Here is a 16967-nt window from a genome sequence, read left to right as displayed (position 1 = left end):
CTTGAACATCAAAGTGATCCGCTATGGGTAATGATCTGGTAATGGTAACCTGATTGTAAACATTCTAATGCACACTGTGAAGTCATAACCTGCAGGGCTAAAATAAAAAGGACTGAAATAGCCTTAAATGCATTGAAGAATCAGTCTCGGATGAGAATAGAGATAGTGACAAGACAAACAAGATTCAACTTGTCTGCGAATATGCACATTCAAATATTTAGCAAGTTCAGATATTAAGTTACTTAGCATATGTTTTGAAATACAACATACGATAATTTGTATGACTTTTTTAATGCGATATGTCATTGAGCGTTTAAAAATAGGTACCTGTTACTAATCTTTTGATTTTGTACGTTTCAAGCGGAAGCGGGTTTTGTTTACAGCAGTGACGCATATCCAAACGTCTGACTTTTAAAAACGCTCTTGAGACTTAAGACTACTTTCCATGCGCTTCAAATGTTTGATTAACAACGGAACACCTTTGATATATAGCTTATGACAATGTTGCAGAAGACATGGGCTATTTTCGGCGCTTTGGCTGGTGCAGCAGCAATGACTGCTATTTACTTCCATAAAAAACGACGTACAGTTGCTATAAAACCGAAAATGCAGCTGTATGTGTTTGACAAATTTCGTTCAAGGCGATGTGAATGGCTTTTGGCAGGTACGTATGAATGCGCTCCCCTGTTCAAGGGAGGCTACTCTTATTTATGTTAATTTCATTTCATGAAACAGCATCTTTAAGAATGGCGTTGAGCTTAGACGACAAACTTCTGGGTGAGAAAGTCGAAAACTATTGTAGTAGTAGTGAAGACGAGGACGGACATGATTCTGATGAGGACTCTGAACACAAAGAGCCTGGGCAGAAAATGCCACAATTTATACCTGAGGCTAAACTCAGCGACTATGCTGGTAGTTCCACAAACACAGGTCCTAAGGGTGTGATCAATGACTGGCGAGAATTTAAGAGACTTGAAACAGAGCGACGTGAAGAGCATGAAAAAGAAAGAAAACAGTTGATGAGCAAACTTCAACTCACATGCAGGTAAAACAATGAGTAGCTTATATTTCAGATTGAGTTGAGGTAATTTTCATAAAGATGTTACATCACAAATAATGACATTTTTATAGATATAAAGTCAAAACTGACCTAGTGGTCAATTGAGAACAACGGTCAACTGCAGACAAAGGTCAATTTGAGATTCCCCCCATCAAAAATAACTATGTTTCTCTTGAGAACAACAGTCAACTGTCCCGAATGGCCAACAGCCATTATTTTTCACTCAGAAAGTCACTTTTGAATAGAGAACAATAGTCACGTGTCAGTCGTTATGAGCTGCAAAAAGTAAGAACACAAACAAAACAAGTGTTCATATCAATAACAATGTGTATTTAACTATTAGTATTATCCGCTGCAGTCATAATGACAAAGCATACGCACGTAACAAAGTTAGTCCATATAAACGGACTCCCAGAGCCTTTGATAATTTTTGCTATGGCGGCTCTGGCAGTCGATATGCACCCCTTCATAAACATGGGTGCAGTTCAGCGCAGCGAATCCATGCGCTTTACATAACAGACGTCGATCGAGACAAATTGGGGAAAATAATGAATAAACTTCAGAAACATGTTAAATTTACCGGAATGGCAACCTACCTATGTCATCCTTTGCATGCACCCTTTAAAAACACGACAATGTTTCAACACACTTTTCTCGCTGACATGTTTATGTTTAAATTTGAAACAGTGTATTCTGTATCGAATACCACATCGTTATCGACTTTATAGGCTGGAGCACATAACCCGACATGCAAAATATTGGTGTACTGCGCCCTAACCAATATTAGGTCAATTTTCCAATGTGGTGGATACAGCGTACAAAACAAAACCTAAGTCAATAAAATAAATTATTTCTTTGTTTAATGGTACCATTTGGATGAGTTTGTGGTTTAGATAGGTAAAGTTTTATAAGTTCTTGCAGTTTCAGTGTTCCTTAACCCTTGCATTGTTGATAACATTTTGCACCCATGGCCAAGAGAGAGCGCATTGCAACTATCAGCAACCCATTGGGTTATAAAGCTGATAGTTGAATTTTTGCAACTAGTAACAAAGTCAATATATCTTTTCGCTAATAAGGTGTTAAAAACAACACTAAGCTGCCGAGTGATGTTATAAGAAAGCGACAAAAGGATTAGAGATCATCTATAAAGGAAAAACAGACATTGAATTGCAACTTTTATAGCAAACTAACTAAAATTTTACAAGATTGTGGCATATTTTTCTTTGAATGAGAACGATAAAGTTCTGTCAAGGGATTTAACGCGATCTCTATACCCACATCTGACAAAAGACCGACGACTCAACAAGAAACTACAATAATTATTGTTATATTATATTGACCAGTTAATATTATGAAACAAATGATTTTTAAAAAGAGAAATAAAACTGGTATATAATGAAAAAAGAGTTTGATATAATACAGATATTCATCAGAGACAAAACAGGGCATGTTGATATAAAATACAAACACATATATATTGTTAGTGCTGCAACAATATACCGGTATATCGGTATATATAGCAATACGCAATCCGCATATTGTATTGCGATACAATTTTCGTCATACCGGTACGAAAATTTTACAAACATGCATCTACATTTCGTTCAGAAAAGCTATCCAAAATAATGATATCAAGGTAAACAAAACAAAGCGGAATTTTGTAAAAATAAATTGTTACGTAAAAATGGCATTATAAAAAGTCTATTATACAGAGTAGCGTTGTTACATGGGAGCATTCATTCTATGCTTTTAAACGAATTATCGTTAAATTAATTACGCAAAACTAAATGTTTCGTTCGATTCTGAAATGAGCATTAATAAATTTGTAATCCGAATTTTGGAAACACGCTTCCGAAATGTAATGCTAACGCGACAATAAACAAAGTGCTTTATTCTTTTTCTCAATAAAAAGCACGCGAAAATTAAACAGACATGTAGAATGTCGCGTGGAAAGTGTGGGTGTATTTGTGTTGTATAAATTGGGAACATCACGCCAGGCGATTTATGCGTGTTCAGTGGGAAAAAAAACGCCCCATTGGAAGTTATTTCATCACATCTTTAAATAGTAACAAATGCCAAAATGTATTTGATATTTAAGAAAATTGGCGAATGTTTGTGTTATTCTTGAGCATTTTTATAGTAAACATTTACCAGAATTTGCTTTAAAACTGGAATATACGGGATTATCGGGTAATTGGCGAGTTATAATGCTGGTACAAGTAAGCAACATATTGCGATATATTGCAATACGGGTTTTTCAACTGACAATATATCGCAATACGCTTTTTGGCGTATTGTTGCAGCACTATATATTGTAATAATGATTCACTGAAAAATCCTATTTGACTACTTGAAAAAAAAACAGTCACACCTTTTCAGTTAAACTCAGTTTAAGTTAAAGAACAAATATTCATGAAACGTATTACAATGCATGTGTTTTTGTTTGGGAATTAAGATATATTGAGGATTGTATTCAATTATTCAGGTCCCATTTGAATGATGAAGAAGAAAAGAAGAAAGATGAGGAGTTTCTTCAACAGTTGGAGCAACTAGACGATGAATTTCTGAAGCAATACAGACAGAAACGAATAGAAGAAATGAGAAGAGCCCTAGACGATGCACCAAAATTTGGAAAAGTACAGCAGCTGGATAAAACATCATTTATTGATGCAATTGATAATGAGAAATATAATGTCAAAGTCATAATACATGTGTATGAAAACAATGTTGAAGCATGTGCTGCTATGGATGGTTGTTTGAAATGTCTTGCACAGGATTATATGAATATTAAATTCTGTCGAATCAAGGCAACAGATGCTAAGCTTAGCAAGAAATTTTCCAGCAGTGGTGTCCCTGCCCTTTTGGTATACAAAGGAGGGGAATTAATTGGAAATTTTATAAGGCTTGGAGATGAATTTGGTGAAGATTTTTTTGCCTCAGATGTAGAAAGCTTTCTCCACGAGCATGGGATGTTGCCAGTCCTTGAAAACAGCTGCATCAGAGACCAAAACACAGGCGAATTAAGAGCTGTTTTGCCACAAGACGATGAATTTTACATTGATTAGACAAACCTTTATATATTTTTAGAATATTTTAATAGTTTTCAGAACTCATTGAAGCGTTTTTAAGCCTTAAGCCACCTTAGAAAAAGTTGGCATATATCATGTCTTTATGTCTATACATCTGTACGAGACTCCCTGTCTCAGCCATAACTATGCCAAATATTGATGGATTTTGAAATAATTTGGCACACATATCAACCATCATAAGACAATATGTTGCATATGAGAAACGTCTCCCTTTCTTTAAGGTCAAGGTCACACTGAGATGTAAAATTTGGCCATGAAACAGCTTTATAATTACTGTCATGGTCATTACTTTGGCATATATTGATGGAATTAAAAATAAATTGGCACAAATACAATAAATCCTAACATGACTTCTTGGGTGTAACACTTGTCTTGGAACCTCAAAGGTCAGTCACACAAAGAGTTCAAATGTCAAATTTGGCCATAAAACAGACTGTCTGGACTGTACCTTGTCATTAATTATGCTATTAAGATAACTCACCACTGATGACCAATACCATTTCACCAATAATGGTCAGAGATCAAATTTGGCTTAAAACAGCTTGTTCAAGCTGTAACATTGTCATCCACTTGCGATTTTTGGATAACTTTCCACAAATGACTATCTTGAGTAGACCGAGTGTTGTATGTAAAATTAATCTCCTCGATTCCAGGGCGTAAGTCACACTAACAGGTCAAAAGTCAAAGTTGACACTAAAAAGTTTGAGACAGAAGTAGATTATGGGGTCATCATTCTGTGCCCTTTGGACACTTGTCTTCCTACCAGCATTTACATAAAATACACATACAAATTACATAAATCTACAGAGTAATGTATTATCTTTCATTTGTCAAGAGACACAACAGTAAAAAGTTGAGGAATTCAGATCCAATAAGGTTTGGCTCTAATGTATGTGTTACATTATTTGTCCCCTACCGGTTTCACTGGAGGGGACTTATGGTTTGCGCTCTATCTGTCAGTCTGTCTGTCAGTCAGTCACACTTTTCTGGATCCTGCGATAACTTTAAAAGTTCTTAATATTTTTTCATGAAGCTTGAAACATGGATAGATGACAATATGGGCATTATGCACGTCATTTCATTTTGTTCCTACGTCAAATATTCTGGTTGCTATGGCAACAAATAGACTAGAAATACTGTTGAAAATTGTGGTTTTCTGGATCCTGCGATAACTTTTAAAGTACTTTATATTTTTTTCATGAAAATTGAAACATGGATAGATGGCAATATGGACATCATGCATGTCATTTCATTTTGTTCCTATGTCAAAAATTCTGGTTTCTATGGCAACAAATATTGAAGAAAAAAAATCTGACAATGGTGGAATTTCTGACAATGGTGGAGCCGGTAGGGGACATACATTGCTTGGCAATAGTCTTGTTAAAGTAAGTGTGAAGGAATAAGGAGTAGTAACAAAAAGCCTGTGTAATTTTCTGTTTTGATTTTGTATATTTTGTTATACTTCTTCCATGTGAATTGTATAGTCACTTAATAAAGCTTACAAAGAAGAGATGTGTACATCTTTATTGTGATTATTACACTAAATTGTGTACTAACTGTACTTTATAGTCCTTTCAAGCTTCCAAACATTATGTCCATGACATTGTAATTGTTTTAAATAAAAATACTAATATGGTAAATTGGAATACATCATCAAACCTGGAATGTTTTTTTTTAGCTCACCTGAGCACAATGTGCTCATGGTGAGTTTTTGTGATCGCCTTTTGTCCGTCGTGCGGTGTGCGTCGTGCGCCGTCAACATTTGCCTTGAGAACACTCTAAAGGCCACATTTATTGTCCAATCTTCATGAAACTTGGTCAGAACATTTGTCCCATTGATACCTCGACTGATTTCGAAACTGGGTCAAAAACTAGGTCACTAGGTCAAAAAAAAGAAAAACCTTGTGAACACTGTAGAAGTCATAATTGATGCCCAATCTAATTCTTCATGTTACTTTGTCAAAATGTTTGTCTAAATGATATGTTTGTTGAGTTAAAAAATGGTTCTGATCCGTTGAAAAACATGGCCACCAGGGGGCGGAGCATTATTCCTTAGATCTATATGGCTATAGACAAACCCTGTGAACACTCTAGAAGTCACAATTTTTGCCCAATCATCATGAAACTTGGTCAAAACATTGGTTTCATTGATATCTCGGACGAGTTCGAAAATGGTCCAGATCGGTGAAAAAACATGACCGCCAGGGGGCTGGGCAGTTTTCTCAATAATATTATGAATATCGTGAAAACATGTGAACACTCTAGAAGTCACATTTTTGGTCCAATCTTCATGAAAATTGGTCAGAAGATTTGTCTTATTGATATCTTGGATGAGTTCGAAATTGGTTACGTTTGCTTGAAAAACATGACTGCCAAGGGGTGGGGCATTTTTCCTTATATGGCTTTATAAGGCTATAGTAAAATCTTGTTATCGCTCTAAAGGCCACATTTATAGTCCGATCTTTATGAAACTCGGTCAGAAAATGCATCCCAATTATATCATGGATGAGTTCAAAAATGATGACAGTTGGTTGAAAAAACATGGCCACCGTGGGTGCGGGGCATTTTTCCTTATATGGCTATAGTAAAACCTTGTTAACACTCTAGAGGTCACATTTATTATCCGATCATCATTAAACTTGGTCAGAAGATTTGTCTCAATGATATCTTGGATGAGTTCGAAAATGGTTTTGGTTGCTTTAAAAACATGGCCACTGGGGCATTTTTCCTTATATGGCTTTATATGGCTTTAGTAAAACCTTGTTAACACTCTAGAGGCCACATTTATTGTCCAATCTTCATGAAATTTGGTCAGAAGATTGGTCTCAATGATATCTTGGATGAGTTCGAAAATAATTATGTTTGCTTGAAAAACATGGCTTCCAAGGGGTGGGGCATTTTTCCTGATATGGCTATAGTAAAACCTTGTTAACACTCTAGAGGCCACATTTTCTTTCCGATCTTCATGAAACTTGGTCAGAATATTTGTCTCAATAATATCTTGTTATCTCAGGTGAGCCACTTTGGGCATTTGTCCCAATAATATCTTGTAATCTCAGGTGAGCGACTTTGGGCCTTTCAGGCCCTCTTGTTTACTAGTATACAGTTTTAACTTTGAAAATTGAAGAATTACTGGTATTATATAGACACAGGAGGTATATTTAACTGCATAACATGGATTAAATTTGATGAAAAAAGAAACAGTGGCATGAACATTGCTTTAAAATACAGTATAAATGATAGATAAATGGATTCTTTATTATCCTCCATAAAATTAGATATTTACATATTGCCCAAATGCAAAGGACAGCATGGTCATTAATTTGCAATCTCTCTAACATGTTATTAAGTGTGTACCAATGAAAATCTTGTTGATTTCATACCTCTCATTATGCCCGAACAAAATGTGTATCACAGTACTTGGGTGGACCCACACAGGACAAGGGACATAAACACTTTTACCTGACACATTAGTAACATTATCCTATCCTATCTTATCCTTCATGTTTAACACCCACAATGAAAGACACAATTGGTTTTAAATTAATGGAAATAAATTAAAGATCTGATTGTTACTTGTGTAAATATAGTTTTAACTAACATACCAGAGCATTAAGAATGTAAAATACAGTTTTGTGGGAAAAAAATAACAAAAATCTAATTGATGATTTAATTCATAATGTAGTGTTATAAATAAAGTGGTTAACAGTAAATTATGACCACTGTTGAACTGTTACAACAGACCAAACATTATACAAAGACTGTTGTGTTAAAAACTAACAAAAATCATGTCTATTTTATGTTTGATGTCTTCTTCATAATGCAGTGATATGAATATCCACGGAAATTCTGACCTTAATATTATACCCTTTTTCAAAGGACCAAACATATACATGTACAAATAATATTAAACCTTTAATTTTGACGTAAAAACTGCAACAGTGCAGATTTGATTTATTGCAAAAAGGATAACACTTTGGCTTAATCACTTACTTTTTCAAAAGTGTTGTGAAGTATTTTTAATCACCTTTGTTATGTCACCAGTAGGGTTTTTTTACGCAATGCTTTCAGATATGAAGCTGACTTTTGGTATGTGAGTCTACCTACTAGGCTACATGACTTACAGATGAAGTGCGAGTTTCGTTTTGGTCCATCGACTTTTGCGATGTTATCGGCTTTTGATTAAAAACAAACTTGGCTGAGTTTGAAGCTGGATCATTGGGGGTTAAAAACTAGTTTACAAGGTCAAGATCATGTGTCACAGTTATATCTGGGCCCAGTTTAAAAATTGAGTAACGTGGGGTCAAAAACTTGGTCATTTGATAAAATTGAAGAAAACGCATTTGAACACTAGAGGCTAGAGTAGTTTCCCAATCTTCATTAAACTTCAGAAAATATGTCAAAAATCATTTTGCAGCCAATTTGGAAACTTGGTTACATGTTGACAAAACTAAGGCAATAGGTCAAATTAAAGAAAAAGGTTCTAAACACTTTATAAAGGACATACATCATGTAGATTTCCCAATTTTCTTCAGACTTTGTTACAACATTTTCCCCAATCATATCTTCGATAAGTTCAAAATTGGGTCATTGTGGGGGCAAACATAAGGTAACTACTGGTAGGTCAAATTTAAGAAAAAGACTGTGAATTTAATTACATTTATTACCCAATCTTACTTGAAACTGGGCCATGTGGAGTCAAAAACTAAGTCACTAGGTCAAATTGAAGAACACTCTAGAGGCCACATTTATTGCACAATCTTCTTCTGAATTGCGTTCAAGATTTTTCTCGGGGAAATCTTGGAGTTCCAAACTTGTTCATGTGGGTTCAAAAACAAGTTCACTTGGTAAAATAAAAAATAAAAAGACTGAACGCAATAGGACACATTTATTGCATATTATTATACTAGTATTATATATTATTTTTTTCTTCTTAAAACTTGGCCACAACTTTTAGCCCAATGATTTTTGGCAGAGTTTGCAATTTTGTCATTTTGGATCAAAACAAGAACAAGTTTGCAAAACTTATCAAACACATGTGCACTTATTGCCCAATCCCAAACAATCTTGGTTAAAACATGTTTCCCAATATCTTGGCCTAGTTTGAAACAGGATTTGGAGGAGTAAAATTAGGTCAAAGGAAAGAAGTCACATTAGTTACACATATGGTGCCGCTCCTTAAATGAACTTCAGATACCATCAGGCTAGGCAATTTTCCATCTGTGGCTATAGTACAACCATTTACACTTTACAGCTGATATCATTTTACCCACTCATGAAACTGGCTAACATTATTTGTTGTTAGGATATCTGAGATGAGTTTGAAAATGATTGCGGGTATTCAATAGCATGGCGTGTTGTGGCAGCTTTCTTTATAGGTGTGAATTCTCTTCCTTTGAGTAGATATCCTCCTTTTAAATGCCAAACTAGTTTTAACAGTAATCCCTAACTTTGCCGGATCTATTTAAAAATAATAATTGTTTAGGTCACCTTTTAGGGATAAGGTATTTTCTATTCCTAAGGTTGTTCCAAAATCACACCTATCTATGTGAAACCTTGTGAACGCTACCTACTCAGAAGTATTGTTTAGGTCTTAGTAGAGTGATTAAGCGCCTTCAGCTCTCTTGTATACAGAGGACCTGGATTTGTATCCAATTGTGGAATTCATGTTAAGCAAACCAAAATAAAAGTGGTCAACAGAAGTTTTCCCAAAATTTCAAGCTTTCTTTGGGAAATTGTTTCCTCTTTCTCAGTTTTGTCTATGATGTTTTCCCCAACATGGAGGGCCAGACCCTTTCCACAAATCAAAAAAAAAAAGGTCCTGCTCTAGCAGACGCATTTATGGCTTAATCTGCATGAACCTTGGTCAGGATGTTTATCTTGACAATATGTAGGCTAAGCTTGACTCCCGGTCACAAATGCCCAAAGGCTAGGTCACCAGGACAAATCTTGTAACAACTCTGAAGGACGCAGTTATGACTAATTTGATGTAACTTGGTGATAATTATTAACTAGGCCAAGTATGAATCTGGTTCATATGAGTCCAAAAGCTAGCTCATGAGGTCAATTCATAGAAAAAACCTTGTTACCACTTCAGAAGCCACATTTAATAATCAATCTGGATAAAACTTGGTCACAATGCTTATCTTTACAATATCTAGGTCATTAGGTCATGTTATAATTTGAGTCAGGAAAGGTGAAAATTAAGGTCACTAAGTTAGGTCTTAAGTTACCTTGAACTTGGTTCAGCAATTGAGGCCATCATGGCTGTCTTGCTATTTTACTTTCATCTTTCCAAATTAGTAATGAGTTGCATGCTAAAAAAATATCTGAATACATCTCTTACACGTTCAATCCCAAGTCATGTAAGTGTGTGAGCCTTAATGCTCTTGTAATTTTAATTGTTGAAATCACATGTACAAAAACAACTTGCAGAAGTGTGGTCACTTGATTCTAGAACTTGGTGTTCAGAACGAAGTTGAATGCATCACGATGAACCCCCGGGATCCAGATCAAGAGAAGCTTGCACAGTATAGGAAGATTCATCCACATGGCACCATACCCTGCTTGGTTGTGGAGGGGCGGCAAGCAATCATCGAGTCAGGTGCAATATGTCTCTACCTAGCTGATGTCTATGGGAAACTAGGACCAGAGGCAGACAAAGAGGCATTTTATAGGTAAAATTTGGTCATCGCTAAAAACTTAATATCTTAAATTATTGAATTTTATTTTGATCTTAACTTTTTGTGACTGAAAGTATTAATTTAAAAATGTTGCCCAGAAAATGACAGCTGTACTTTAAAATTGGTTCTTCAAAATTGGAGGTGGGTTGGTCATCATCTGTAGGAGAATCTCAATTGACAGTGGAGCTTAATGTCAAGGTCAAACCAATGGAAAGAAAAGATGAACACACCCAGTTATTGTGAAATATCTTGTCTAATGCAATAAATAACCTTGTGAAACTCAGCTTATTTCATTTTGGTTGACAGATAATTTGAAAACTGTAACCAATAATGTTCATGGAGGTCTTATATGTGTGCTTTTGGCATGCAGTCGATTCCGTACATTTACCGTATTACCACTGCTGTAACAATTTGTCATATCTCCACACACTTAACTTCATATGACCTTTTTTTATTTCAGAACCTGGCAAATTGAGTAGATAAGTTGCATGCCCAATATGAATATTAAATTTAATATGGTTTTCAATGAACAAAAAGGTGTCAGTTTGACAGGAAACAAGTATGTATCTACTGGTTCGTCTAATTAGACCCCTTTTACGTGTGAACTCATGCTTGCTATTTGCCTAATTCAATTCTGACCTGTGCATGTGTGGATTGCAATAAAAAAGCTGTTATATTCCTCTCACTTTTTTGCTGATTAAGAGTGATTTCACAATATCAAAGAGAAGTTTCCAACTATGTTACTTCTGTCATTGTGTGATAAGTTACATTTTGAATATTTCCCTGTTACAAACTACAGACCCTTTTTGCCCATGTTCATCAATTTTGGAACAGAAGTTTGTTGTGACATAAAAGAACCAAATTTGGAATGTCAATTCCTTTGCCAAATAAAATTAATCAACCATTTGATTCTAAAGCCTTTTCTAAACAATACATTTTTACTGCTTTTACAGCTGGTTGGTGTACAGTACAGCAACCCTGGACGAAGTGATGGAGATCCTGTTTGTACAGTGGGTGTTAACAGACCTTCCTGATCAAGACGCAGACCTCATCAACAAATGTGTGCTCAAGTTCAACACCGCAGCAAAATACCTGTCACAGTGCCTTTATGGCCGGGATTACATTTGTGGCAATAAGTAGGCGCATTGTTACTCACATTTTACATTTATTCAAGAAAAAAAACTAGTAAGGTCTTTTATATAATTAAACAAATGCATATTCCTTAATTTCTGCACATGTCAAATGTCAGGTAACTGTTAGTGTTACAAAGAAAATAATTACATAAAATGATGCAACTTTTCAAAAGGTACAAAAGATATAATCATGAAACTTAGTATACTCATTAATAGCAAAAGGATAGTCATATGCACAACCTCTTCACCAGAGGTCAAGTTGTGAGGTGAATGTTTAAAACAAACATTAATTATGCTGTGCTAAATGTACATTGGATTTCATTGAAACATTAAAAGTGCAATTTTAAAGGGACCGTCAACCATATATGACAAAAACAGAAAAGTTCTAAAACACCATATTTTTTTTACAATTATTTGTTTATATTGATTAAAATATCAAGACTGGTATATTACATTACTTGAAAAAAGTTTATATTTTCAGTATATTCGGTAATAAAATTTTGCGATGTGAAATAGAAAGTACATCGCAAAAATAGGTGACATAACGATATACACTCTAGAAATAACACAAGTAGATTGATCATTTTATATATAAAATATATACAATACACTACGCATGCACAATTTGCATTTCTGGGTTTACCATGTGACGATGATGATCAATCTACTTGCGTTATTTATAGTTAACTGGTAGTTACCTGGTACCTGTACCCAGTAAAATTTTATTACCAAATATATGAAAATTTAAAACTAAACAACTTTTTAAAAATATTGTAATATACCAGTCGTGATATTTTAATCAATATAAACTAATAATTGTAAAAAAATACAGTATTTTAGAACTTTGTTCGTTGTTTGTGGTTGACGGTCCATTTAACGTATTGCACATGTTTAATTGGTCAGGGACTTATTTGAATGCAATACTGTTAAGTCTTGTTGAAAATCTACTGACCGCATTTTGAATAGAGTTACCAGTTTAAAATCTGCACCTGTATACAGGTATCAAGATAATATGACTTAAAAAGGGTACATGTACTCTAAATAACTGCTTTTCCTCTCTGTATTCAGATTCACAGCAGCAGACTGTGTGCTGGGCTACAACATCTGGTGGGCATTGGAAATGAAGGAAGGCCTCTTACTCAAGGACTTCCCTCTCATTCTTGACTACTACAAGAGACTTCAAATGCGTAGTTCATTTCAGCGCGTCTTTAGTGAACTGTTTTAAGAACTATGGTATTTTAACAGTTGTCAGTCTTTTTACCACTGTACAGTTGGTGTTATATGTAAGTCATTCTGTCGGTCAGTCATTTTGTCCTCTTTAAATGTTATGTAGTGCAAACTATTTCCAGATTGCACAGCAATTCAGTTGAAGCTTAATGTGGAGTTGTTTAAGGTGCTTCTCATGCCCAATTATCCATACATTTATCTTGAGTTATATGCACTTGAAATTCGACTTGAGATTTTGTAAGTGATTTGTTGAGACATTTACTATGTCATCCAATGAAGTTTTGATGGAGAAGACATTTTTTACATCCCCAAAGATCCTTATATTTGTGCCATATTTGCCCCTAAACATTGCTGGCAGGGGTATACATTTGTAATTTATGTTTGTGACAAATGCCTTTTTGTATAGATTTTTTATTGTACACCGGTACTTTTTACTGCCATATTTTTTCATTGTGAATTTGATATTGCTGCATAAAGTTTCAAGTTTGATATTAAATTTTTATTTGCCATATACATGTTAATGTATTTTCTATGATGTAAACTTGAATTATACGGGTACATCAGTTTATTTGCTGCTGTGTACATGTTGATGTTCTTTGTTTAAGATCATAAAAACAAGCAAATACCCTTCTGTAGTGCTTTAATTATTTTCTGCTGTGCATTAAGGCTAATTGCAGTGATTATATTCAACATTGTTAGCTCGACTATTATATATGAAATATATAGTGGAGCTATCCTACTCACCCCGGCGTTTCCGTTAGCGTTAGCGTGCAAATGTTAAAGTTTTCGTACTACATCAATTATTTTCATTGTCCCTTGACATATTGCATTAATATTTTGCATACTTGTTTACCAACATGACCCCAACCTATAAACAAAAACAGACAACTCTATCAAGCATTTTTTCATAATTATGGCCCCTTTTTCCACTTAGAATATATAGCAAATGTTAAAGTTTGCGTACTACCCCAAATATTTTCAATGTCCCTTTACATATTGCTTTCATATTTTGCATACTTGTTGACCATCATGACCCCAACCTATAAACAAGAGCAGACTTCTGTATCAAGCATTTTGACAGAATTATGGCCCCTTTTATACTTAGAATATGCATATTATTGATAAATCTATGTTAAAGTTTGCGTACTACCCCAAATATTTCCTCTGTCCCTTGACATATTGCTTTCATATTTTGCATACGTGTTTACCAACATGACCCCAACCTATAAACAAGAGCAGACAACTGTATCAAGCATTTTGACAGAATTATGGCCCCTTTTATACTTAGATGATTGAACATTTTCCTTAAATTGCCATAACTTCTTTATTTATGATCAGATTTTATTAATACTTTGACAAAACAACACTTACCTGAATACCACAATGGATTCCACCCAAACAAAACACCACGCCCCAACCCAGAACCCCTGCCCCCCCCCCCCATCTCCCCCCCCCAAAATAAATTTTTGTTTTCCTTTTTTTTAAAGATCGTCTAATAAATGACCACACCCCACATTATACCCCCATCTCAACCCCCCTACCCCCCCCCCCCCCCCAAAAAAAATAAAATAAATTTGTTTCCTTTTTTTATTATTGAAAGATCGTCTAATAAATTATTGAATATAAACAATTACCCCATGATGGCTTACGTTATACTGTCAAGCACTCGAATAGTCGAGCGCGCTGTCCTCTGACAGCTCTTGTTTGTTCCGTTCTGTATTTTCAAAACTTGTACAATCAGTGGGGACAGTGAATCTTCATTAAGTAATGTCTTTTATGAAGGTTACCCATATTGAATCAGTTAAATGTGTAAATCAGTACTTCAGAACGGAGCCAATGCTCGTGCTTGCTACTGCATGTTTTTCAACATTCATATATGCTAACATATAATTATGTCTCTGTATCTGGGAGCTTAAAGCTTGCATAATTTAAATATATATTTCTTTCACAGTCTCATTCAGATTTATTCAAAATTTTGATTAAACGGACGTGTTCACAGATTTTTGTATTTTTTAAAAATGTCATTCAAAAAATTAACTAGAAAAACTATTAAATTTGAAAAAGTGTTAAATAATTTTAATAACAAGGAAAATGATAAAATAAAAAGAACATGCCGACCATGGGGTTCAAAGCACTATAAGAAGCAAATCTAATCCTCTACCAATCTACCAGCGCTTTTAAATTTAAATTGTCATTGAAATGCTTTGTCTGTAAATACATGTTGTCTAAATTATTGATGCAAATGCGTTATTATTGATGTGGTTTTGATTGAAGATTATCAATAAACTAACATACATATTTAACATTTTCCTTTGTCAGGAGTGTTATTTTGCTTCTTTTAATATACGGTAGTACGTTTATTTCTCTCTTTTAATTTGTTATACATATTATAAAAGTATAATTTTTTCCAAACAAGTCCCTTTGACCACTGCTCAATTCTGACTAAATTGGACTGAATCTTGGTCTTAGAAAACACATCGCCATGACTCCATCCAGAAAAACCTACCTGACATATGCCCAGCCACGCTTGTACGAATCAAACCTTGAAAGTTTTGTCGAAATCAACTCACCTCCTAACAGGCTTAGTCAAGTTCTAATATGTTATTTTTATGCACCCCTTCGAAGAAGAGGGGGTATATTGTTTTGCACATGTCGATGGGTCGGTCCGTCTGTCCGTCCCTTGGTCCATCCACCAGATGGTTTCCAGATGATAACTCAAGAACGCTCAGGCTTAGGATCATGAAACTTCATAGGTACATTGATCATGACTGTCAGATGACCCCTATTGATTTTCAGGTCACTAGGTCAAAGGTCAAGGTCACAGTGACTCGAAATAGTAAAATGATTTCCTGATGATAACTCAAGAATGCTTAGGCCTAGGATCATTAAACTTCATGGGTACATTGATCATGACTGGCAGATGACCCCTATTGATTTTCAGGTCACTAGGTCAAAGGTCAAGGTCACAGTGACTCGAAATAGTAAAATGGTTTCGGGATGATAACTCAAGAATGCTTATGCCTAGGATCATGAAACTTCATAGGAACATTGATCATGACAGGCAGATGACCCCTATTGATTTTCAGGTCACTAGCTCAAAGGTCAAGGTCACAGTGACAAAAAACGTATTCATTTACAAAATGTCTTAACGTCTCCAAAATAAACTGATTATGAAGTGCAGATGATGTGAAATGTAGACTTGGTGAAGATGAATCATGTGAATTTCAGTCAAAAATATATTAAGGGGCTTACAGAGTTCAGGGGCAGTTATTTTCAATAAAGACAGACATGTATTTTTCCATGTGAATTTCAGTCAAAAATATATTAAGGGGCTTTCAGAGTTCAGGGGCAGTTATTTTCAATAAAGACAGACATGTATCTTTCCAGTAGATGTAACCATTATTTTTGTGAGACTTACTACCATACTATTTGTCAGCATCCATAGCTTGATTAAAATTCATCCAAAAAAGTTGTAGTTTGAGAATATTTTGCTTTTTTAGTTCATGGAAAACATCAATGTTGGCCAAATGTACCTCAGTATTGTTAATATCAATCTCTTGATATTTGTATTGATATTTAATTATTGATTAAATATAATGTTCTGTTACTCTGAGGTATTGCTTGTGAATTCAATCACAGTCCAGTTTCTGTAATAAAGAAACGTACATAAAATAAAGGTGTCGTTTATGTTTAGCTCACAAGAGCATGAAGGGCTCCTTGGGCTTTTGGTATAGGGGACCTCTCCAGCAGCATAGCTATGCCGACCACAATTTTT

General features: G+C 34.8%; 3 protein-coding genes and 1 long non-coding RNA gene across 9 annotated transcripts in view; 3 read left to right on the top strand and 1 right to left on the bottom strand.

Annotated features, from left to right (window-relative positions):
- LOC127865830 (centrosomal protein of 112 kDa-like) overlaps positions 1-484 on the bottom strand; it is a 57581-nt gene extending 57097 nt beyond the window's left edge. For 3 of the 4 annotated variants that reach the window (XM_052405856.1, XM_052405859.1, XM_052405858.1), the window contains exon 1: positions 328-484. The gene's annotated coding sequence lies outside the window, so the exon portion shown is untranslated. The remainder of the gene's footprint in view (positions 1-327) is intronic. The other variant, XM_052405857.1, reaches the window with a different exon arrangement.
- LOC127865848 (uncharacterized) lies at positions 454-14623 on the top strand. 3 transcript variants are annotated; one of them, XM_052405886.1, is made up of 4 exons: positions 454-664; positions 10621-10826; positions 11786-11968; positions 13034-14623. In XM_052405886.1, the coding sequence occupies exons 1-4, from the start codon at positions 617-619 to the stop codon at positions 13188-13190; spliced, it is 594 nt and encodes a 197-aa protein (XP_052261846.1). In that variant the 5' UTR covers positions 454-616; the 3' UTR covers positions 13191-14623. The 3 variants fall into 3 exon arrangements, with proteins under 3 accessions (XP_052261846.1, XP_052261845.1, XP_052261844.1); XM_052405885.1 differs by having other exon boundaries at positions 10585-10826; XM_052405884.1 differs by having other exon boundaries at positions 458-664; positions 10607-10826.
- On the top strand, positions 678-5659 carry LOC127865844 (phosducin-like protein). Its single transcript, XM_052405880.1, has 2 exons — positions 678-1045; positions 3546-5659. Exons 1-2 carry the CDS (start codon positions 711-713, stop codon positions 4123-4125), a joined length of 915 nt encoding a protein of 304 aa, XP_052261840.1. The 5' UTR covers positions 678-710; the 3' UTR covers positions 4126-5659.
- Positions 14624-14771: 148 nt separating the features above from the next.
- On the top strand, positions 14772-16414 carry LOC127865867 (uncharacterized). Its single transcript, XR_008042803.1, has 2 exons — positions 14772-16009; positions 16155-16414. It is a non-coding gene; the product is annotated as an uncharacterized LOC127865867 (long non-coding RNA).
- The last annotated feature ends 553 nt before the right edge of the window (positions 16415-16967 follow it).

The sequence above is a fragment of the Dreissena polymorpha genome, chromosome 2 (assembly GCF_020536995.1).
Source record: "Dreissena polymorpha isolate Duluth1 chromosome 2, UMN_Dpol_1.0, whole genome shotgun sequence".
In the NCBI taxonomy this organism is placed as follows: Eukaryota; Metazoa; Mollusca; class Bivalvia; order Myida; family Dreissenidae; genus Dreissena; species Dreissena polymorpha.
Note: the sequence above shows the minus strand (reverse complement) of the source record. Positions and strands in the feature narration are given on the sequence as shown.

Bases quoted from the DNA above. Each gene is read 5' to 3' on its own strand.
- LOC127865848 (XM_052405884.1), top strand. From the start codon at position 496: ATGACAATGTTGCAGAAGACATGGGCTATTTTCGGCGCTTTGGCTGGT. The intron at 665-10,606 runs GTACGTATGAAT...ACTTGATTCTAG, and splicing joins ATGTGAATGGCTTTTGGCAG to AACTTGGTGTTCAGAACGAA. The intron at 10,827-11,785 runs GTAAAATTTGGT...CTGCTTTTACAG, and splicing joins GACAAAGAGGCATTTTATAG to CTGGTTGGTGTACAGTACAG.
- LOC127865844 (XM_052405880.1), top strand. From the start codon at position 711: ATGTTAATTTCATTTCATGAAACAGCATCTTTAAGAATGGCGTTGAGC. The intron at 1,046-3,545 runs GTAAAACAATGA...TCAATTATTCAG, and splicing joins AAACTTCAACTCACATGCAG to GTCCCATTTGAATGATGAAG.